The 21,194-nt window shown below is 37.5% G+C and overlaps 1 protein-coding gene across 3 annotated transcripts in view; it reads right to left on the minus strand.

Moving 5' to 3' along the window:
* Positions 1 to 14,132: 14,132 nt before the first annotated feature.
* Positions 14,133 to 21,194, minus strand: part of SLC12A2 (solute carrier family 12 member 2) — a 68,024-nt gene continuing 60,962 nt past the window's right edge. For all 3 annotated transcript variants that reach the window (XM_071579879.1, XM_071579880.1, XM_071579878.1), the window contains 4 exons: positions 20,736 to 20,822; positions 18,823 to 18,958; positions 17,851 to 17,918; positions 14,133 to 17,124 (listed from right to left, as the gene is read on the minus strand). In XM_071579879.1, coding sequence (XP_071435980.1) covers positions 16,989 to 17,124; positions 17,851 to 17,918; positions 18,823 to 18,958; positions 20,736 to 20,822 — 427 coding nt within the window. In that variant the 3' untranslated portion in view covers positions 14,133 to 16,988. The remainder of the gene's footprint in view (positions 17,125 to 17,850; positions 17,919 to 18,822; positions 18,959 to 20,735; positions 20,823 to 21,194) is intronic.

The following is a 21,194-nucleotide window of genomic DNA, read 5'->3' on the forward strand; positions in this document are numbered from 1 at the left end:
ACTGAATTCTGGGGTAGAAAGAGCCCTTTCTTCCCATCCTGCCAAGACTGCAGAACCACCCATTCAGGAGGGTAAGTCCAGCTCTGCCACTGCCAAAACTTCTATTACAAGGGCAATCATGGTTACTGTATTTCTATATAACCTCAGTTTAAAGTGTATTAAAAAGCTAAAGTTGAAAAAATCATAATGGCGACTAAATGGCACAAAATGTGAGATTTTTTTTGTTTTTTTCCTGTTAGCAGTCATAACACTTTGGGTATTTTGCTATAGTTCCTATTAAAAAAATATAGAAATTTATTTATTTTTAATGCAGTAATATATGGAGAAAATAACAAATTATGTAAACAAAAAGGGAAAATTGCTTGGTTTTCTTTAGATTTGTAAATTTGAGCTATAACATTTTAGAGGTACTTTGTTAAAAAAATAAACCAGATTTGAAAGATGTTTTGGTTTTGGGCCAGTCATCCAAATAGTACATAAATAATTTTTAAAATGTATCAGAGCTGAAGGATCACCATAGTACATCTTCTGGATATTCTAAAGTGCTCTTGCAAAACTGAGTATTTAAAATAATTTTAAAAAAGGGAATAATTCAAGAGAGTCATAGAGGACAAGTTTTACAATATCATTCTCTGCAGAGATCGTTTCCCATCAGCCACAGCAAATAATGGAAGAGGCACAACCCCTGTAGCAAAATACCTGGACTGTTTTTAATACCATTAGAACTGCAGAACCAAATTGTACTGTACTTCCTTCCAATGACCTCAAAGAGCCACACAAGCAAACACACCTCACTCTCAGAAAGGGTGCTCTAAAAACTTGCATTACTGCAGGCAGCTGAAGAGAATGTCCCTCAGAAGGGAACACACCATGTTTGGTACTGTTTGGTGCTGGCTGGAATTAATGGTGCATTTGCTAAAACCTGAGAGCTGTTTCAGGACTGCCAGGTGTGCAAACTAATTACACAGCACAGACCAAAATGTGGTTTTGAAGTTCATTTGTTAGAAATTTCATTAATGCTGTAGTTATAAACCATATGCCTCATTTTATCATAGCTTGTTTTGTAAGAAAGATGATTGTACCATGAGTGGAGTTTTAGTTTACTGTAGTAATTTCTTCTTTTGTTTTAAGTTTTGTACCATTATGTGTTAAGTGTAGGTCTCAATGGTGCTCTTTTTTTGACAGCTGGTGCCTGTAATTAAGTCATGTAACATAATCTCGTATGTGAAAATAGACAAAGCACATGCTGATTCCAGAATTGTTTCAGTCTCATGTAAATGCTGACCAAAGATTATATGAAGTTAAACTCAGTGATTTTTCTTTTGTTGAGTTTGGGGATTTTGAAAAGAAAAAGAAACTTTGTACATTTTTAATCAAATGTCATATAAGAAAAAAATGTTTTTCTTAAAAGGTCTGTATGAGTAAGACAACACATTCATGCAATAAAGCTTATTTTGGGTTAATTCTTTTTCTTTGAAATCTCTGTATTCTTTACACAAGATAAGAAATCAGATACTAAGTCTGAAAGATTCAGAGCAGGAAAAAAAGCTGTTATGGTCCAAACACTTCTTCACTCACATTTAAGATTATGCAGCATTTGCTGACTTAGTTTCTCCATCATGACACAGCTGAAATAGGAGAGTTAAAATGTCCTTACAAAGTTAAAACTGCAGCTCTGAGTCTGCCATAAATTAGGTTCAGGTAGGGTTGGTCTTGCAGAGTGCTGAAGGACCATCCCAATAATACAAGTTTTGTAACTCAGCTGTAAAAGATCTGCATGCACTGAAGAGTAGGAGTGTAAAAGCTCCATCCCACCTGAGCAGCAGAATTCTGTCAACACCACCAGTAAAGGTACTTTTGCTTGCTGGCAGTTGCTTCCTTGAATGCCCTTCATTAGGTACACAATCAAACAATGCAAAAAATGCCTTTTTTGTTTTGCTTCCCCTAAAGTACTCAAGTTTTCCATGAAGACATAAGCTGTCCTGTCCTTTTATTCTATTCAGAGTTAAACTGGGAATTGCTTTTAATTAATAGCCAGTACTGAATGTATGTTTTCTCACAGTGGTAATTGCCAGAGAAAGGGAAATTGGACACATTGGATTTAGCACCAAATTAAGATGAGAAATGCTCAGTTTAATGATACTCTTTCAATTCTGAGTATAAGAGAATTAAAAATCAGTCTGGACCAGCATAATTAGCCCTACATGCTCTGTTGGGGCTCTTCTGGTGGGTGGCACTTCAAAGTTAATTGCATTAAAAGTCCAGTTGAGGGTCTGGGGTTCTAATTATTGGACACAGTAACAGTGAGTGTCCCTAGTGTCTGAGAATTTTTTTCAGCATAAAATTACTCTTTGCCATGCTTTCAAAGGCCCAAGCAAAAATACTTCTGCCACCTTGCTGCATCGCTCTTCCCCAAAATATTCATAAATTAATAAAAGAAGCACAAGTTTTTAAAGGAGCTACACACTTAGATTTCATTCAAGAAAGAAAACAGGAATCAAGGCATTGTAATTCATGTCATAATGGTAAAAGCTCTTGAAGGACTGTCTCTGTGGGGAGCAAGGGAAGGGCTTGACTCCTCCCTGAGCAGCAGCGGAAACAACCTGTGATGATCTGACTGTGACCCCCATTCCCACCTCCCTGAGCAGTTGGATGTAGGAAGGAGAGCCTGGAAAAGAAAAAGGGGTGGGAGAAGGTATTTTTAAGATTTATTTTGCTTCTCATTTTGTTAGTAATAAATTTAATTCATATCCCTGACCTAAGTCTGTTTTGCCCCTGACTGTGATCAGTGAGTGATTTTTTTGTGGTCCTTGTCTCGAGTCATGAACCTGTTGCTGTATTTTCTCTCCCCTGACCAGTGATGGAGCAGCTTAGGTGGGCATCTGGCATCCAGCCAAGGTCAAAGCACCACAAACCCACCCATGTGTTCAGATTTATCTGACATTTAGGAGTGCATCAGATTAGACAAAACGATATGAAACTGACCTTAGTGTTGTGAAAGCTTCATTAGGATTCAAAGCTTCTTCTGGGTAAAGATTGACATCTACAGAATAAAGAAGACGTCTAGAGGACTGATAACAGAATTTAAGACTAAACAACTCTAACAGCCAGTTTCCAAGAAGTCTAATCTCTGTCCAAAATGGGAGCTTTTCCAGGAAGTATGTACTGCAAGAAAAGCCAACAGACTGAACCCAGTAAAGCAAATTATCCTTTGTTGCCAGCTCTCAAAAAAAGGAAAGGAAATAGTAACAACACTCACTAATGACTCAGAGCTCTGAGGCTACAAGAACTGGAGGATTTTATTGGTAGACAGAGGTTATTCCCATGTGCTATGCACACTTTTTAGATAAAAGCAGCCTTTTTTTCTAAACAAGAAAACATCATTGACCTATACCTGTGTTAACTAATCAGACAGTAAGTATAAAATACAAAAAATGCCTTACCCCTTTACTACAAAGGCAGCATTATCCTTTACCATTTTAAAATGCACAAGACAATTATGCACAAAACCCAGAAAGAAGGTACCTGCTGCTTCAAATTCAGATGGCAAAATATCTTGAATTATTAAGAAATAAAAATAATCCCAAGAAAGAAATCCAAAACAGAACTACCTCCTTTCAATCCAGCCTGTTTGAGTATTTATTTCTATACCCATTTCTCCAAACTCTACCCTTTAAAGGCCTATAGCCTTTTAATGGTAAAAGTTTAATGAGAAAGCACAGATAGACTCGTTGTGCCATAAAGCTACAAAACCCCCAAATCTCTTGTTAGCAGTAAAATGAAAATTGTTTCAATCTCTTGGCAAATTGAAGCAAAAGATTTTAGTGACTAAAGGCAACATCTAAGGTAGGCATAGGCATCAGTACACTCCAGTTATTCTAGCAGGTCTGTGATTCTTCCTGATTACATTAATTTTAAAATATGTATGAACAAATAATTGTCTCTTGGTTCTTTCCAGCTTTACTTGAAGGCCTCAGTTCCTCATCTCTGGGTGTAAACATTTGCTTTCCCAGAAAGTCAGCACTGAGGTTCAGCATAATTTCCTACAACCCCACAACATCACCAGGCTGTAGCTAGATGGTGTGAAACAGCTCCAACAACACCACCTTGTTTTCTAAACTTAACAGTGGTAGATGGAGACTGGGGGGGTCACGCTGCTTTCGGTGCTGAAGACCAGCTTGGCTCATCATTCCAACGTTAAACACTTTGAGGATGTGAAGAACAATATTTCCTGAGAGAAACTGGTGCCAGTGAGGCTGTGACAGACAAAGCTCCTGATAAAGGAACCAAAAAGTGGTAACTTACTAAAGGCTGCTGAGCTGACACAGGAGCCTGGGGACACCTGCCTGACAGTCACTTTATTCTGTCAAAGTCCAGACCCACTTTTTAGCACAGGGTTTAACTTTTTAACAGCAGGTTGTGTGTGGAGATTCTTCCCTTGATGCCCCTGAAGGTCACTCCTCATGGATGAGAGACATTTGTCCATGGTGACTGGTATGGGTAACACCAAACTTAACAATTATTTTGCTAGCTTTGATATCACTGCTTCAATATTACTTAAAAAAATAGTGTCCTATACTGTCAGTTATGTTGTCCCTGAAACATGGGAACTTTCACCCAGTGTGCAAAGTCAACAGACAGACAAGGTCCAAGTATTTATTTGATTTATTACAGTTCTGTACAGCAAAGGGTGCTAGGGGCTAATCCACAAAGCTAGAACTCCAAAGACCAAAAATACAAGCATATTTATGGTGTTCTGTTTAGGCAGTATTTACATTTGTTCCTATTTACATCAGTTAAAACTGTAGGATAGACATATGTTTGATTAAGGTATTTTAGTTCTAATCATTATCATCACCAACTTAAAAAAATAATTAATTTCATTCATATAAATATATCTGGTTTGCACAGCCCAGCTCTTCAGTCAGCATTCTGGAAAGGACTATGGGATTATTGTATGGGACTCCATTGCACTGCCTTGGAATCAATCACCAGTTAAAACTTGGATGTGCATATTGGCAGCTGAGGAGCCTTTGCTAAACACACAGAGGAACTCAGGAGTGGCAACACATTGCAAAACTAAATACAGCAAAAAATCTCACTGCCCTAAGTGTGTTTCTTAATGGTTCCCATGTGTAATGAATGAAGCACCTAAATTAATCAGTGCTGCAACACAGGTAAGTCCTAATTCCAAGAAAAAGGCTGGATTTATGAACTTCACTCTGAGGAAATGAAGATTCACTACATTTACATTTCTTAAAGCAGGAGGAGATGAAAACATGAGAGGGAAGGAGTATAACATTTTATACCTAGGATAAAATCCTAGTACCTCGTGTGGCTGTTTATATATTTGACACCAATTGCTGTAGCAGAAATAGGAAATAAGCTCCTTGCTCCCACAGTCTTACAGAACTGATAGAGGATGTGGTTTCTCCCATGTTTCAGGAATGCCAACCTTATGTCAACAGGACTGGTTACAGAAAAGTTTGGAGTGTATATTTGGTTTCTGAACCCTGAGACCAAAGCAGGGGCTCAGCAGCACTTCCAAGCACCAGAGTGGGTCTGTGATGTACTAGAGGATATCCCAAACTGAGGTACCCAGACCCAGCTCAAACACAGACAACCTCAGAAAACACCAATACAAATGGGACACCAGAGAAATCATCAGGAAATAACAGAGTGAACACTGCCCATGCTGAATGAGAAAGGAGGAAAAGGGAGAGGAGAGAGGAGAAGAGAGGACATGAGAGGAAAGGGAAAGAGAAAGGGAAAGGGAAAGGGAAAGGGAAAGGGAAAGGGAAAGGGAAAGGGAAAGGGAAAGGGAAAGAGAAAGGGAAAAGGAAAAGGAAAGGGAAAGGGAAAGGGAAAAGGAAAAGGAGAGATGGAGAGGGAGAGGGAAAAGAAAAGGAAAAGAAAAGGGAAAGGGGAAGGGAAAGAGAAAGGGAAAGGGAAAAGGAGAGACGGAGAGGGAGAGGGAAAAGAAAAGGAAAAGGAAAAGTTTTGTTGTTTATTTTCAAATCCAATGTCTGAAGATGTTCTTAAAAAAAGTACATATGCTACACTTATATTAAGTTTCCATTAACAGTAACATATCATCTGTCTTTTTACAGTTAACAATATTACAGTACTGAAGTGTTATCAATTCTGGTATTTCTGTGCTGCTCATATACTTACAGAAATATCTGGTATTTCTATGGTTCATCCTGTAGCATTTCTTGCACCGTGAAAACTCAACAAAATCCTGTCAGATGACACGAAGGATTGCCCTTGGGCAAGACTACTAAGAAGCTGCCAAAAAAAAGAATACATTCCAAAATAGAACTAAGACCATATATATGCACGTAGCTAGACAGACATTTCCCTGTCTATGCAATGACTAATGAATTACTGGTACACTCGAATTTTGGAAATATTTTAAATTTTAGGCCAGACCACTAAACTGAGAGGTGAATATCAAGTGTGGTTTTCAAGCCAAAGAATAGATATATGGTTCAGAAAGACAGGATCCAAACCCATTTTACTTATTCAGTAAAAAAAGCTGCCTTATATACCCAAGTGATGCAAACATACAAGGGCATCTCTGAATTTTGTAAAATAATTATCATATCTCTAGGCTTTACTGTTCATGTGAAGATAGGTGGATGGAAGGCATATCAAATAACTACCATAACTACCATAACCTTTAAGTTCACATTCAAATTATTTTTATAAAAAATTATCTTTAAGATAAAACTCAACACATGCAGATCAACCATAACACCCAAAGTCACAGGTTGCATTGTTGGATTTTTTCTGTTCCAGTAAAATCATCCAGCAGAAGGCTGAAAGTAGGCAAGTAACTGATTAAAAACTTACCAATTCAATAGAAACCCTGCCAGTAGTTCAACCTGAAGGTTAAAATTCAAATTGCTCTTCCCCACTCATTTTTGAAAGCTATGAGTTCCTAAAAGTCAGAAATGAAGTCAGTTTTGAGCATCTGAGATATAAAAAATATTTGAGATCAGCTCCCACATAACATTGACAGGCACAAATGAATTTACAGCCTGAGTGGCCTGCAAAGATTTAACATCAAGGAGAAAACGTTGTTTTGTACAAATATAACACATCATTTAATGAGATAGGAAGTTTATACCATCATTTTGTGCACATATTTTTCCCTGGGTGTTTGCACCATCGGCCCATCAAGAAGAAATCCGATTTGGGAATTCTGAGATAAACTCAGAAATTCAACTATTCCTACCTCTTACAAACAGACTTTCAAAATTGTGTAGCCTTCATATTTTATGTTTGATCTGTCAAAATGTAGATTACAATGCCAACACCAGTCTCCCTCTCAACCTCACTGATTCAGCACTGCCCTACCCTGCTCTTGCATCCTCAACATCCAAGCTGCACTTATTTCCAGGTCCTGGTTTTGTGGATAACCCCAATCTTCAGCTTCTGGTCTAGAATGCAGTCTGCAATCTCACACCACCTGGCAGTCAGAGAGTTCTGCTTTTTCCCCATCTGAATTACTCATGAATTATGCAAACACTAACTTAATAATTTCTGTGTCAGTATTCCACATTTACATCTGTAAAATGACAGCTGTTACTTGGCACAGCGTTGCTGGATGCTTTATTTTCATGGCATTGTTTCAAATGCACAACTGAGAGACTGAAAACTGGTAGTTAAGAATCATGACTCAGCTTGAAATGCCTGTGATTAAATTTATCAATTGGTGCCCAGAGCTTACATAAATTAAAAACAAAAAAACCCAAGTGCAGTAATTTTAAGGCCAAGCTCAGTTACTGAGATACCTCAGCTCTGTATCTCTCAATCTTGATCAGAAAGAATAAAACACCAGACAGTTCTATCAACAGCAGCCCCAGCTCTGGAAAGTGCATTGAGTTCCGCAATAGCTCTCTGAACTCTGCAGAAAAGCACTTTCCTGAATCATTCATTGAATTCTTGGGCATGCATGGTATTTTAGGCTTTTATTTCAGCATGCCTAAAACTCAGTGAAATCTTTACAAAGTGTACTATTTTTGCACTGACCCAGCACAGAGTGATGGTCTTAAATAGCTGCTCTTGAATTAGAGCTGAGCTTCATTGGGATGGCTCCCAATATAGCTCGTCTATTAATATCACTACATGGAAAATACCAACTACACCAGGCATGCTGTTCACTAAATGGATTGAAATTCCTTTGCTTGCTTGTCACATGATGCAAAGAAATGCTATTTCTAAGCATCCCACCGAGCAATGAGATCCATTCACTCTCAAAAAGGCTGTTTTTTTGGCTAAGCTGTCCTGGAATCCAGTTTTAAAGCCATGGGTCAAAGTATAAGATGACCGTTTGAAGATAAATGATATCGTTTTATTAGTAATTTTTCAGCTGCTGAGAACAAGATGTAAATTTTATAAACGCACTCATTTCCAAAACACAAAAGCTCGTGGAATATGGAGCAAACCACGGATGAGCCTTTTTTTCCTTCTGAATCCACACAAAACTGAACAGAATGGGATTAAATGGGCTGAACTGGTTCTTGTGCTTGAGGTCCTGCCTACTCTGAGATGTCCCCCACATACTTCCAGTGAAAGGAAAACTGAGCTACCCTTCATCAGGACATGTGTTCCTAAGGAAAGCACAGTCCAAAGGAAATATCCAGGGAAAACAAAGCACAGTAACCAAATCTCAGCACCAGCAGAGCAAAGTATTGAAAAGCTCTTGTGCCACTACAGTTACATTAAACACCCATGAAAACATTGCTGCTGACAAGACAAAAAACCCAGGGAGAGACAACATGAAAAGAGCATAAAAAATGTGTATCATTAATAAAAAACAAAAACCACAAAACCCAACAAACATTTCCTTTGTGGAAACCAGTTTTTTTTTTAATGTTTCTGAATTTTCCAGGTGAACACATACAGAAAATTGCATAATACCTGTTTATCCACAGCAAAAATGTTAGTCACAGTGCCAGAGCTACTTCTCACTCATGTTCAGACAATACTTTCCAAAATGAATATAATGGAAATGTCTTATATACATGAGTAGAAACCTCTCTTAATTCTCACAGTCCTTTTCTCTCTTCAGACTAACAAAAATATCACTTAATATTTTTTGTTTGGTTGGTTGGGTTTTTTCTTTTTTTTCATTTTTTTGGTGGTGTTGCTGTTGGTGTGTTGATTTTTTTTTCTTTTTTGTGAAATAACTTTGCTCCTTGTTAGGAAGACTTCTTAGTTTTGCTTTTGTTTAGTCTTGCTACCTAATTAACAACACTTATTTTCTTAGTGTTTCACTTTCAGTCATTAATTTTTATTTTTTTAAAATTGCCTCTCAGTTTCCTAGTGTCACATCTTCTCCTTTTTTTTTCTCCATAACATTTAGAAGTCTCACCTCTAAAGGCAGAACACCCATCACCAGTCCTCATAAATACAGAGGTTCTGTCACTTGCTGCTGTAGTAACATAAAAAAGAACTACACATTCAGATGTAGAATGCACTCTGCCTCAAACAAGCTGGTTGTGAGAGAACCAAACCCAAATATTCTGAAAGGAGCAAGAAAAAAACAAGATTTGTTAAAAAGCAAGAGGAAGCAGAATCCAGAATATGGTCCACAAAAGCTGCCAAATCCAGAAAGTTTTCAATGATGCAAGTAACAATAAGTAATATTAAGTATTCCATAACTAAATGGTTCATTATGAAAACAAGCAAACAAAATTAAAAAGGAAACTAGAGGACAAGGAATACAAACTCCAAAAACCTATTAAATGATGTGTGACCTGACCAGCCCCAACTTTACTTCTGCCATTGTGAAAGTCTTAAGCCTTAGGAGGAACATTGTCATTTCTTGAAGCTCCATCTCGCATAGGCCTATTTCAGTATCTGTACATACATTGCAGTGAGGGCAGTGAACCTACATGGTGTCTTTTCCTGCTTTTGCTTAGATTTGGGAATTATTATGCTTTGGGACTGAAGGAACAAGCTATTTTATGCATTTGATTTTTTTCTTATCAGTAACAATCAATTATTCCACAACACAGGCATAAATTGTGTTTTAAAGCAGATAACAAAGAATCATTTTAATTCTAAAGGGTAATTTTAAAGTATTTACAAAGAATTAATTTTAAAGATTTTCCCATTAAAGGAAATAATACTAATATTCACAACAAAACCTAGAAAACAGGGTTTGATCTGAATTCCAAGTCTCTCACTGAGTCATTTTCTGGCATAAAAAGCTGCCATGGAACATGGTTAATGACTGTCAGAACAGGGACAGAACTACAAAGCTACAGTAGGGGAAGATGGTTTTTACTACTAACCTTCCCTAACCCCAGGAAAGTGAAAATTTCTTGACCATGATGCATTTGGAGTGATGGCACATGGATACATTTGCAAAGACAGGCTCCAAACCATAAATTAATACTGGAATGTTTTGTGTCTGGGACAGAATGAGTTTTCTACAACGAGTCAAGGGTTTCAGTGTTGGCCAGTAGTACAGAATGGAAAAAGTCAGATCTGCTTTCTGGCTAGAGGGGATGCTCAGTTCCCAGATTTGCCAAGAAATCCTAATTTTTTTTTTTTTTCAACCTGTTGGAATGATTTGCAGTTCCAAGTCTCAGCTGGGAATGTACTTACAAATATGGCAAGAACATGAAAGCAGCAACTCCCAATTCCTGCAATACAATTAAAATAAAAATAACATGAATAAAAGAGAGCTCAGCAAGGTTGGGTATGTATATACCAAGGGTTGAGCTTCCCCAGTAAGTCCCATTGTGCCTAAATCACTACTACTACTAGTTGAAGGATAGAGAGGTGATTTTAATGAGAACAAAGATTCTTAAAATTAACAATGCTCTGTAAAATGAAACCTGTGTGAGGTTAGCTGAGATCCCATGTGGAAGCTGACACTGTTTTTTGTGGTTAGCCTTGATTTCAGGTGTTAATACTGTGAGTGACTGTCCTTGGTTGACTCCGTAGTGCCATTTGTTCCCATTGGCAGCCACTGTGCTTTGACCTGCCACGATTCCCGGGTTACCTGTGCTTAACCTACAAGCAGCAATGCTTAATTTTTGTGTCCTATTTTTGCACTTGACATCTGGTTTGATTCCATTTTCCTTTACTCCCCACTGCTGATCGGGGATGAGTCGCATGAAATTGACCCCAAAGATTATAAAACACATTGGATTACCTGGCATATTCTTCTGTGTATGTATCCCATCCCTTGCTTTATGTAAACTTGGGGTTTTTGGTTTTTTTTTTTTTTACTACTGCTCTGAATGTTAATCTGTGTCATCAGTAACAGCAGTACAATGTCCAAGAGTCCCCATAAATTGTAGCACTGTGGTTAAACCACCCAGGCAGGCAGCTTGATCTGAAAACAAGTAACTTTAATGGGCTGGGAGTGAGGATATTTCAAGGCTAATCCCAGCTCTCTAATTGTCAGCCAGAGCCTGTGGAAATCCTTTGCTTGTGACTGCATTTTACCATCTGTTCTGCGGAGACAAATTTAATTGCAGAGCGACGTTCCAAGGTTTAGTAGTTGTAATACACTTCAACAGAATGATGAAGTTATAATCAGGCTTAATAAATCTGAAAATTCCTAGTGCTACACTAGTCAGTTTCCTCCAGTACTTTAAACAGCCATACCTGAATATTCCAGGATGACATAGTTTTTCTTGCCCAGCTTTCACCTTTGTACTTGTAGAAGGTGGCAGATACTTGTCTTGCTACTTGTTTTCCTCTGGTTGTGAGAGTAATGGGCACTTCACACATCAATATGATGACATAGAAGTCCAGTTTATTATGTGTGCAAGCTTTGCTTTTATGCTATTTTTTCTGCTGAACACGCGTCTAGCAACTTAATGATTGGCTATACATATTGTAGATACAATTCTCACCAGTCTCTATCCATACTAGGATTGGTTTTCACTATTTGCACTACATTTGCGCATATATCTTTATATCTTCATTTATTAACTACATTGTTTCTCTATAATTTAGTCACGTACCTAAGCATTGATCATTGTTCTCTTAAACACAGGCCATTGTTTTAGTCATACTAAATTACAGTTATAGTCTCATGTCAGCAACTGTGTTCTTGCTGACTGCTCACTTTTTAATTAATAACTCAATCTATTGCTGTTTCTACCCAAAAGGTTCCCACAGCTACTTATGCAGCAAAAAAACCTTGTTGAAATGTTAAACATCACTCTGAAATTAGATGGGACATGCCTATTTGTTTTGTTTTCATAATGTCTCTTCTCGACCTGAAGCATTTCTCCTGCTCTCCACGGTTAACACAGATGGGAATACCCAGTGAGAAGAGCATCCCCCAGGGTGTTATGAAAAGGTGGTTACTTGGTGGTACAAAGGCTGTTTGATCTCAACAGGCAGCATCTGCTTGTAGATTCCTTGCATCCCTCTGGAACAACCAGAGTTATTATTCCCATGGGGGTCAGTGGAATTAACATCACATTTTTCTCCAATCCACAGTCAAAATTATCAAAAAAAAGTAATGGCAAAGAATATTATCATGCTGATATGTGTTGTTTATTCAAAGTATTTAGTCAATTAGTCCACAAAACCAAAGGAAAAATGTATTTGACAGTGCAGTTTCAGGCATTACCTGAAATGCTGAGAGACAGCAGTGCCACCTGCTGATACTCCTTTAGTTTGAGCTCCCAGAAAACTAAGGGGATAGTATTTCCTTCACTAAAAATGATGGTGTATTAGCAAGATTTTGGTATTATTACTGTGCACACGACTGAGGGACTATGAAGATGAGCCAAAAGAACCTCACCATGAAATTTGTTCTGGCTACAGCTCGCCAGGGTCAGTTTTCCCCAGGTCCCCAGTGTGGGACCAGGATTGTGAGGCCCTTCTCACATCCAGGTGTTCCATTGGACTCCCAATGAACAGGGGGCGAGGGGACTGCAAAGGGCACGGGACAGGGCAGTTTGGAGGAGGATGGTTAAAAAGTTTAATTCAGCCTGACAGTTTAAACTCTGAATGGTCCTCTTTGCACCCTGTGTTTGGTTAAACCCAGCTCAGAGTAGCAGACAGGCTGGCAGAGGGCAGGGTGGAGATTCTGGAGCTACAAGGCCAATGTTTTCTGGCAGAAACAGTGGGCAGCATGACAAAGAATCTGTTCTCAGGTTCCTTTTCCTGATTCTCAGTTCAGTAAGAATGGGGATGTAAGAAGTCAGCAGGGTCTAGACGTGCACCTGGTCTCTTATCTATGAATTCAATAAATGCTGGCTTCGTATTTTAGGTCAAACACTTCTCCAGCTAACAGGAGCTCTAGAAAAAACTGTTACATGCCCTCTCCTGTGCCTCTTTACAGAATAAAACAGGCCAGTGTCAATGCCATAGGAATTGGCAGTGTACTTTTAACCTTACCTTTCCAGTGGCCTCCACATCTCACCCTAAAGACCTCAATCTAAACACGATTAACAATGGATACACAGTGGAGCTCTGAATTTAGCAGAGATTGAACACCAAAACTGATGTGTTTAAAAAATTCTGCAGTGTTTTTAAGTGTGATAATAATGTGAGAAAAGAACTTGCCCTTTCTTATCATCATGTTTTTAAACTTTGATTTTTCAACCAGTTTTTAGCTGAATGTACATTAGTGAAGTTAAGGCCAAACATGTCATGGTTTAGACGCAACTTTGCAAAATTCTTACAAGTTATTTTCCCAACATATTTCCTCATGTCCCATGAGGGAACTATTTTAAGGGAGAAAGAGGAGTTAACGGTCCTTCACTGTATTCAGAGTCAAAACAAACTGGAACAGATTTTCAGATACAGTGTTCCAGCTTAAACACATCAAGTGCTGAGGATGGGTCTGTGTTGTCTGGGAAGTCATGACAGATTTTGGAGGGTGAAACAAGGTTTATTTGTTATGCCACCACTGCTGTCTCCCTAATCCAGCAGAGGCAAACATTTCTGCCAGAAAAACCAGACACATGACCTGCCTAAAGTTCTACTGGTACTACACAAATTCCACTGTAAAGGCAATTATCAGATGCACACAATAAGCACAGTCACATTTCGGGGACTATACTCAGGATTAATCTGTTTAATTATGGATATTATTCCCTTCCCACCACCAAAAAAAAAAAAGGCTTTGTTAGACAAGACAGTTGTATTGAATTCACTTCCTTTTATTGCAGTGACATCCCCCTGGTACAAAGTTTTAACTGCAATAATTACGTTAAAACATTAGAAAAGCATTTGTGTGTGACAGTTACAGTACAGTGTCAAATCTTACATCTTCAAACCCAGTGGGCCACGACCCACTGAACGCTCAAATCTTTAAATTATTCTCAGTTATTTTTTAAATATGCAATGTCAGAAAAAAGTATATAAAAAGAATGTATGTAAAAGGAAACCTAAATACAAGTGAACAAATAAATAATTGATTTTTGCCAGCTACTGCTGTCTTTCTAAACCCATACAAAGGAACCTAATCTAAAGAAGGCATGAGTTGCCATGTGATTTCATTTCCCACATAACTAATGATGAGTGGAACACAAGTAAATTTGGCGTCAAAATCAAAGCAGAATTTGGAGTGGCTGCCACTAACTGACCTCTGTTGCAGGTAATTGCCATGAACTGCCCAAATTTTGGTGAGCAAATACCCTTGGAACTTGCCCTCCTGCCTAGCATTAGTGGACTCCTGAGAGTGCATGTGAAAAGCATCCTGTCTTAATTTCACAGACATTACCTTAACTATCCCCGTATGCATATTTAGATATATTTCATATAATTTTATACACATATATGCATGTATACACACACTTCATTTGGTTTCTGTGTTGTGTTACAGATCACAAGCAATGGTTTCCTGAATGGGCAAATAAACCTCTTAAATAAGTGTACCTGTGCACGTTTGCTTTTTTTAAGATAGCAGCACTAAGTCCATGCCATACTATCTGTCTGTTCAAAAGAATGTTACCCACAAAACAACGAGAAACGTGGCAATGATTCCCTATGAACAATGTGACAACCTTATCCCCTAAAAAACCACTGTAAAACCTGTGTGATAGATATGTTGGTAAGCTTGATCCACACTCCCTAACCTGGAAGGAAACTACTTTTACTGCAAACTGTCTTGTCTTACAATGTTTATCATAACAAGCTGGGTTCATGCTGGCATCAGTTAGCTCACACTTAGCAGCAAGACATGCATGTTTGTTTTTCTTAAGTTTTTCAAAGTGAAATTATTCAATAGTCTCAAATCCAATTGACAGAAACAGCCAAAAAAAACCCCCAAAACAAAAGACTTTTTGCAGTTTACCAATAACTTGACAACAGTGTATACTGCACAGTGTAGAATATTTTAATCTTTAATCACAAGTTGAAGCTCTATCTTGCCACACAATGATTATGCTTTGTCCTTCAAAAGAACAGTTACATTTCAATTTGATCCTGTATTTAGCAAAAAAAAAAAAACAAATAAAAAACAAACAAAACAAAAACCACAAAACACCTTTTCTGTGCATCCTTAAATGAAAGTCACTCACCCACTGCTAAACTGATCCAGTAGCATGTCCAATGCTAATATCAAAAGCTTGTGAAATGTTTTTAGGCAATCCTTCCCATCCAAAATATATTAGGAATTTAAAAAACAGTTCACATTACTAACCTTTATACAAAGGCTCAAGTGAAATTTCTTTAGCAGGTGTTCTAGTACACTAAATTATGAAGTTTTCAAAATATACAATGGAAGGGCACACAAGACTGGCAGTTTTTTCAGTGAACATAGAAAATGTATAAAGTAGGATGTATGGAACAGACCAAAACTGCTAGACAATCAAACCTGAGTATTATTTAATAAGACTAAATGCATTTTCTGACAACTGAATGAACTGACCTAAAAACATCTCCCCTAATAACTAGTGGTCCTTTTAACCATTTGTTGAAAAATGCAAGAGAACTGCAGTTTTTACATTTCATATTGGATAGCACAATTCCACATAGTGTTTACTGTTTTCTGTTAGATAGCATCACATTGCTTATATTATCCCCATTCAAGCCTTAAGTTGTTTTGTTTCAAAAATAAGTTGAAAGTGACACTAAGACATAACAGGCCAAGAACTAGGACAGGTCTTTTTATTTTCTTCTAGTTTGTAGTAAGATAAAAAGCCTCAGCCAGCCAGCAGGATAAATTGGGTTTCATAGTACAGCTAAGACTGACCAGTATCCTCTGCCAAGGTAGGTAATGTTAGTTGTCTGTCTCACACTAGTGCCAAAGTAGTACACATTGTCAAATCTGAGAAAAGGACCCTCTCTGCAGGTAGAACTAGTTTTATTTTAACTGTTACAAAACTTAGTAGAATCAAGTCTTGACAATAACATCAGGGATCTGCTTTAGTTCAACTGACCTGCCCCAATTCTCACCTTTAAATCTAACAGATATAATAATAAAAAAAACCAAAAACTTTCTGACGATAGAAAACATACAGTACTAAGAACTAATAGCTCAATGGAAGACTGAAAAGCAGCATTCATTTTTATTGTAATGTGGAAGAGACTAGAAACTAAAGGAAGTCTGATCTAAACTCTTAGTTGAAGGCAGATTTTGACATTCTATATAAATTTACAAAATAGGATGTATGGGTGAGATTTGGTTAATTTCAGAAGGCACCTCAAGGCTAAAAGGCTTTTATAAATCTATAATCCTTTCATTGATCAAAAATACAACATTTTATTGCTGCTATTCAAATAGCAAACAAAAAAGCTTGTCTTGTTCTTCAGTCTAACAAGGAATCCTCCCCCATTAAGCAAGATTAAATTACAGAAAATATAGAATAAAACTGAACATGTCACAACTTTAGAAATACAGTGACTTTCCTTGTGTGCTTTCAAGTCAGTGAAATAGTGAAAGAAGAGTCACTTTTTGCCTTTGTGATGTTAATGAACTATAGACCACGTCAGTCCCTCTCCCCTGGGCACTGAAGTACCATTTCATCACAGCTGTGCCATGTGCAGTACTCTTAGGAATAGAAGGTGAGAACACTCTGATGATTCCCACGAACAAGGAGAATTGGTGGCAGATCTTTAGAAAGAGCTTCTAACCAGGCCATGTACAGAGCACTGGAAACTGCACCTTTCCGAGCGACAGGCAAACTCCTGCAAGACACCAGGGAAACACCCAGAAAAACAGGTCAGATCACAACAAACACAAACCTGCGGCTCTGCAGAGAAGTAGATATAAAGTAGGGTTTCCTAATCTTTTTATTACTGTCCTCTCAGAGCTCAGTTAATGAGCTGAGAGTTTGTACCTCAAGCATCACAAGCCTTTACATCTATTTACCCCTTCTGGCCTGTTACCACTTTGTATTCAGGCAGTTTTTTAATGAAAAACTCTCCTCAGCTGAGAACAATCTCTTGGAAAATGTTTCAAGATTTTAAAATTTTAAAATAATATCACCCAGAAACCTGTGATCTGCATTCTGCTTGTTTACACCAAAAGCAGCTGCATGAACATCTGTGAGCAGGGTAATGATCTCACTTTATCTAGAGGGATCCCACAGAAAAACAACTGAAAGGAAGGACCTGAAAAAGAGGGGAACAGGTGGCTCACAGGAGGAGAAAGAACCTGAAAATCCTGGGCAGCACTAAAAATGTGGAGGTGATCAACTGAGGGAGGATATCAAAAGGATGTACCTTTAAAGGACTTTTTTTTCATTAGTACAGTAGCTTCATGCTTCTAATAAATAAATACAGTCAGCACTGAAATTCCTTTCTATACGTAACGCCAGACTAGTTCCTGATCTGTATTTACACACATTTATATTTAAAATTTCAATTCTGTATCAATTAGGGTAACAACACAAATCCAAATAGTTCACTTACATGACAATTATGTTAGCTGTACTTGAATGTTCTTTCAGCAGCTCGTTTAGCCTAATCTGTCGGTAGGTCTGTGAATAAAATGAAACTTGTCAGGAAGATCTTTTATTTAAGCACTACAAAAAGTTCATTTATTCAAGAAAGAAGAAAAACAGCTATGATCAATTAGTATGAGTAATTTATAAGAAACATGTACTTCCACCTCATGTGGCAGCTTGTTCTCTATTAAAAAAAGAAAATGGTTGCAAGGCTGGAAGAAAGAGCAAAGTGTGCAAATAAGTCAAGTACTGTAACATAAATTTAAGGTAGTTCCACAACACTCCACAGCTCCTGCAAGTGACTTGCCACAGCAACAGAGGATGGTTTGGGTTGGAAGAGACCTTGCAGCTCCTCTAGTTCCAACCCCCACTACTGCACATCCTCACAGAAGCTGTAAAAATCCAAACAGGAAAAAAGATATGGGTGAAATAAACTCAGGATGATGTTGAAGAATTTCAGATCAGTGAAACTTTACCCAGTCTTTCTTTAGATACGTGTCTGTGTCTGCATCCTGTTATAGATGACATTTATTGCCTTGAGAAGAAGCAATTGTGATGTCTCTATAGTGCCCAATGTCAAAGCTTTCACTGCTCCTTTAATCATAATCAGATGTGCTGTGTTGCTTGGTTTTGGTTTTTAAAAATAATGAAGGAAAAAATGCTAGTTTGGTAAAAAAAAAAAAAAAGAGGCAAACACCTGAATATACTTTGTTATTCTAAGGTAACTATCGAAATACTGTAGGAAAGCAGTTTGGCCTCTGATCACACTCAAATGCAAAGCTTTTTTCTTCTGTGAACCATCAAAATGCTTTCCATCAGCCACACATAAAAACAGCTACAAGAGAGAATAACAAGAACGGACTTCTTGGTATCACACCCACAAATTCCTTAGGAGAAAAAAACTGTAACTAACACAACACTCTGAAGAAAACAATACCTTTGTTTTGTAAAGCTCAAGTTCATTATCTGTTATCCTCCACGGTTCATCCTCCTTCATTTTATCTGCAACTTCCTGCTCTTTATCATCCTCATGAAGTCGGAAGGGCTCTATCATTTCCTCAAATGCTGCAATACTGGAAGGATTAAGTGAACAGACAAATTAAAATAGATGTGAGTCTCTGTCAGCAATGACTTTCACAGTGTCAGAAACAAAGTTTTATAACTAAATAAAAATAAAGTGAGGCTTTTTTTCAGTGCCTGGTGCAGTTAGAACATCCAATCAGCTACTTTTATACACAGACATTGTAATTCAGCACTGTGACAGCTGTAGGAGCTTTCACTGTTCATTATCCAGCTGAAGTTTCATCCAGCTCCAAAAACAAACAACCCCCTCTCTACTTTTCCTACAGTTTTCCTAATTTTGAAAGCTGAAGAGCAATACACTTAGAAACTGGACAGGAGGAGTTAACATGTCACACTTAAAAACCCCAGCTATCAAGTCTCATGGTATTGTAATTAAGATTTGGCTTTGGCATTTTCATTTTGCTTCTTTTTTTAATCTTTCCAATACAGCCTAAGAGCCAAATGAAAAAAACACAGACTTTTTATCTGCCCTTGGTGGTCTTCACTGTGGTTGTAGCAATGACTTCACCTCAATCAAAAGGAACAAAACAAATGTGATCTGCTACTTTCTGGCTGGACAAAAAGGAGAACTACTGACAATTTTATATTATAGATCACAGCAGCAACTGTTACAAATAAATCTTCCTGCATTTGGTTTTCAGCTCCTGTTAATTCCAAATAGTATTCTAGAAATTATTTGGATATATTGTGGGGAATGTATCTGCTTGGAGAAGGAAAAATGCTCTCAGAATAACTCACAGATCATTTCTATAAAATAAAACTGATTCCATGTAATTCTATGACCTCATCTTTGATGCATAAATGGGTGCTGTAACTCAAAGTTTATACCCCTCACAGCAGCAGAATTCTGGGAGCAAAGACATCTCCAAGCACCAGAGTGCCAGAATTCCTGCACTGTTTTAGCTACTCAATATATCCTACACACTGAAGAAAAGAAGATTAAAAAGCAGTATATAAAAGAATGTGTATCAGTATTTAGCATTTACCTACACTGTAAAACAACCCTTCCCAATCTGTATGGCATGTCAAGCCCTTCAGATACATGAATATTCATATAAAAGGTATTTTGAAGACTTGAAGCGAAAGGAGAATAATATTTTTAGACTGCACACAATCTGTTACAAATCTGGACTGGGAGCCACCTGCAATTAATAGTTTTTGAACTTGAAAGGCAGAAGTATCACATCCATGATCATTCCTGTATAAGCAGTTTTAAAAAAGAAAAACCAAAAAAACCCAAACTCAACCCCAAACAACAATAAAAACCAATCAACCAACAGCAATAAAAATGAATCAAACCAAAAAACCAGACAAACCAACAGGAAAACAAAAAAACAGACAGCCAGAAAAACCCACAAAATCAAAAACCCCAAACCTTAAAAAACCAAAAACCCCAGATCAGGCTTTTTCAAGAACAAGCTTTGTTATATCAAACTAGGACTCCAAAAAAGATTCAGACCATTTGAGTTTTTGTGAGCATTTCTCTTTTTTATAGAAGCTTGCTCCACAATTTGAATTATTTTCCTAATCTGCATTTGTCTGAATTCAGAATTACAGTCAAAGGTCCAGAAATCTAAATAAAAATCAGATTTCTATATTCTTGGATGCAGGAATTATTGCTCAATTAATTTCCAACATTTCTGTCAAATGAATGGCTCAGGAACTACTGGGACAAAACTGCTATGAAGGAAAGAATGAGGTGTTCTAAATTAATGAAAGACATCACAAATTCAAGTAACAATCAAGATGTGGGTTTTTGAGACTTACTTTTCTTTCTTTGGCTTAGTATTAATATCCCCAAGAACCATAATGTCTGAGAAGTCTATCCGAAATTTGCTCAGCAAAGTAGCCATCCTGTATCAGAAAAAGAAGAAGCCTTTAGACATGATCTTATTTTTAATTATTTCACAGGGTAAAAAGGTACATGTTTGGTAATAAAAACACTGGTTTAAGAAACAACAAAAAAAAGCAAATGTAGCAGGGGGGGAGGAATAAATCAAACAGACGGGGCATTTGACTATGAATCAACAACATGGTTTAGAAAAAACTCCAAACAGTTTTATGGTTTTAAGAAGAGCTTCCCCTTAATGACAAACTCAGAAAATATTTGGAAAAGAAAATGTTGACATCAGACAGTACTGCAGAAAAGTTAAGAGGCATCTCAGCCAAACCTGGGGGAAATGAAATGTTTTTTGGATAAAGGGAATAAAATATGAATACACCTCA

This window comes from Pithys albifrons, chromosome Z (assembly GCF_047495875.1).
Source record: "Pithys albifrons albifrons isolate INPA30051 chromosome Z, PitAlb_v1, whole genome shotgun sequence".
In the NCBI taxonomy this organism is placed as follows: domain Eukaryota; kingdom Metazoa; phylum Chordata; class Aves; order Passeriformes; family Thamnophilidae; genus Pithys; species Pithys albifrons.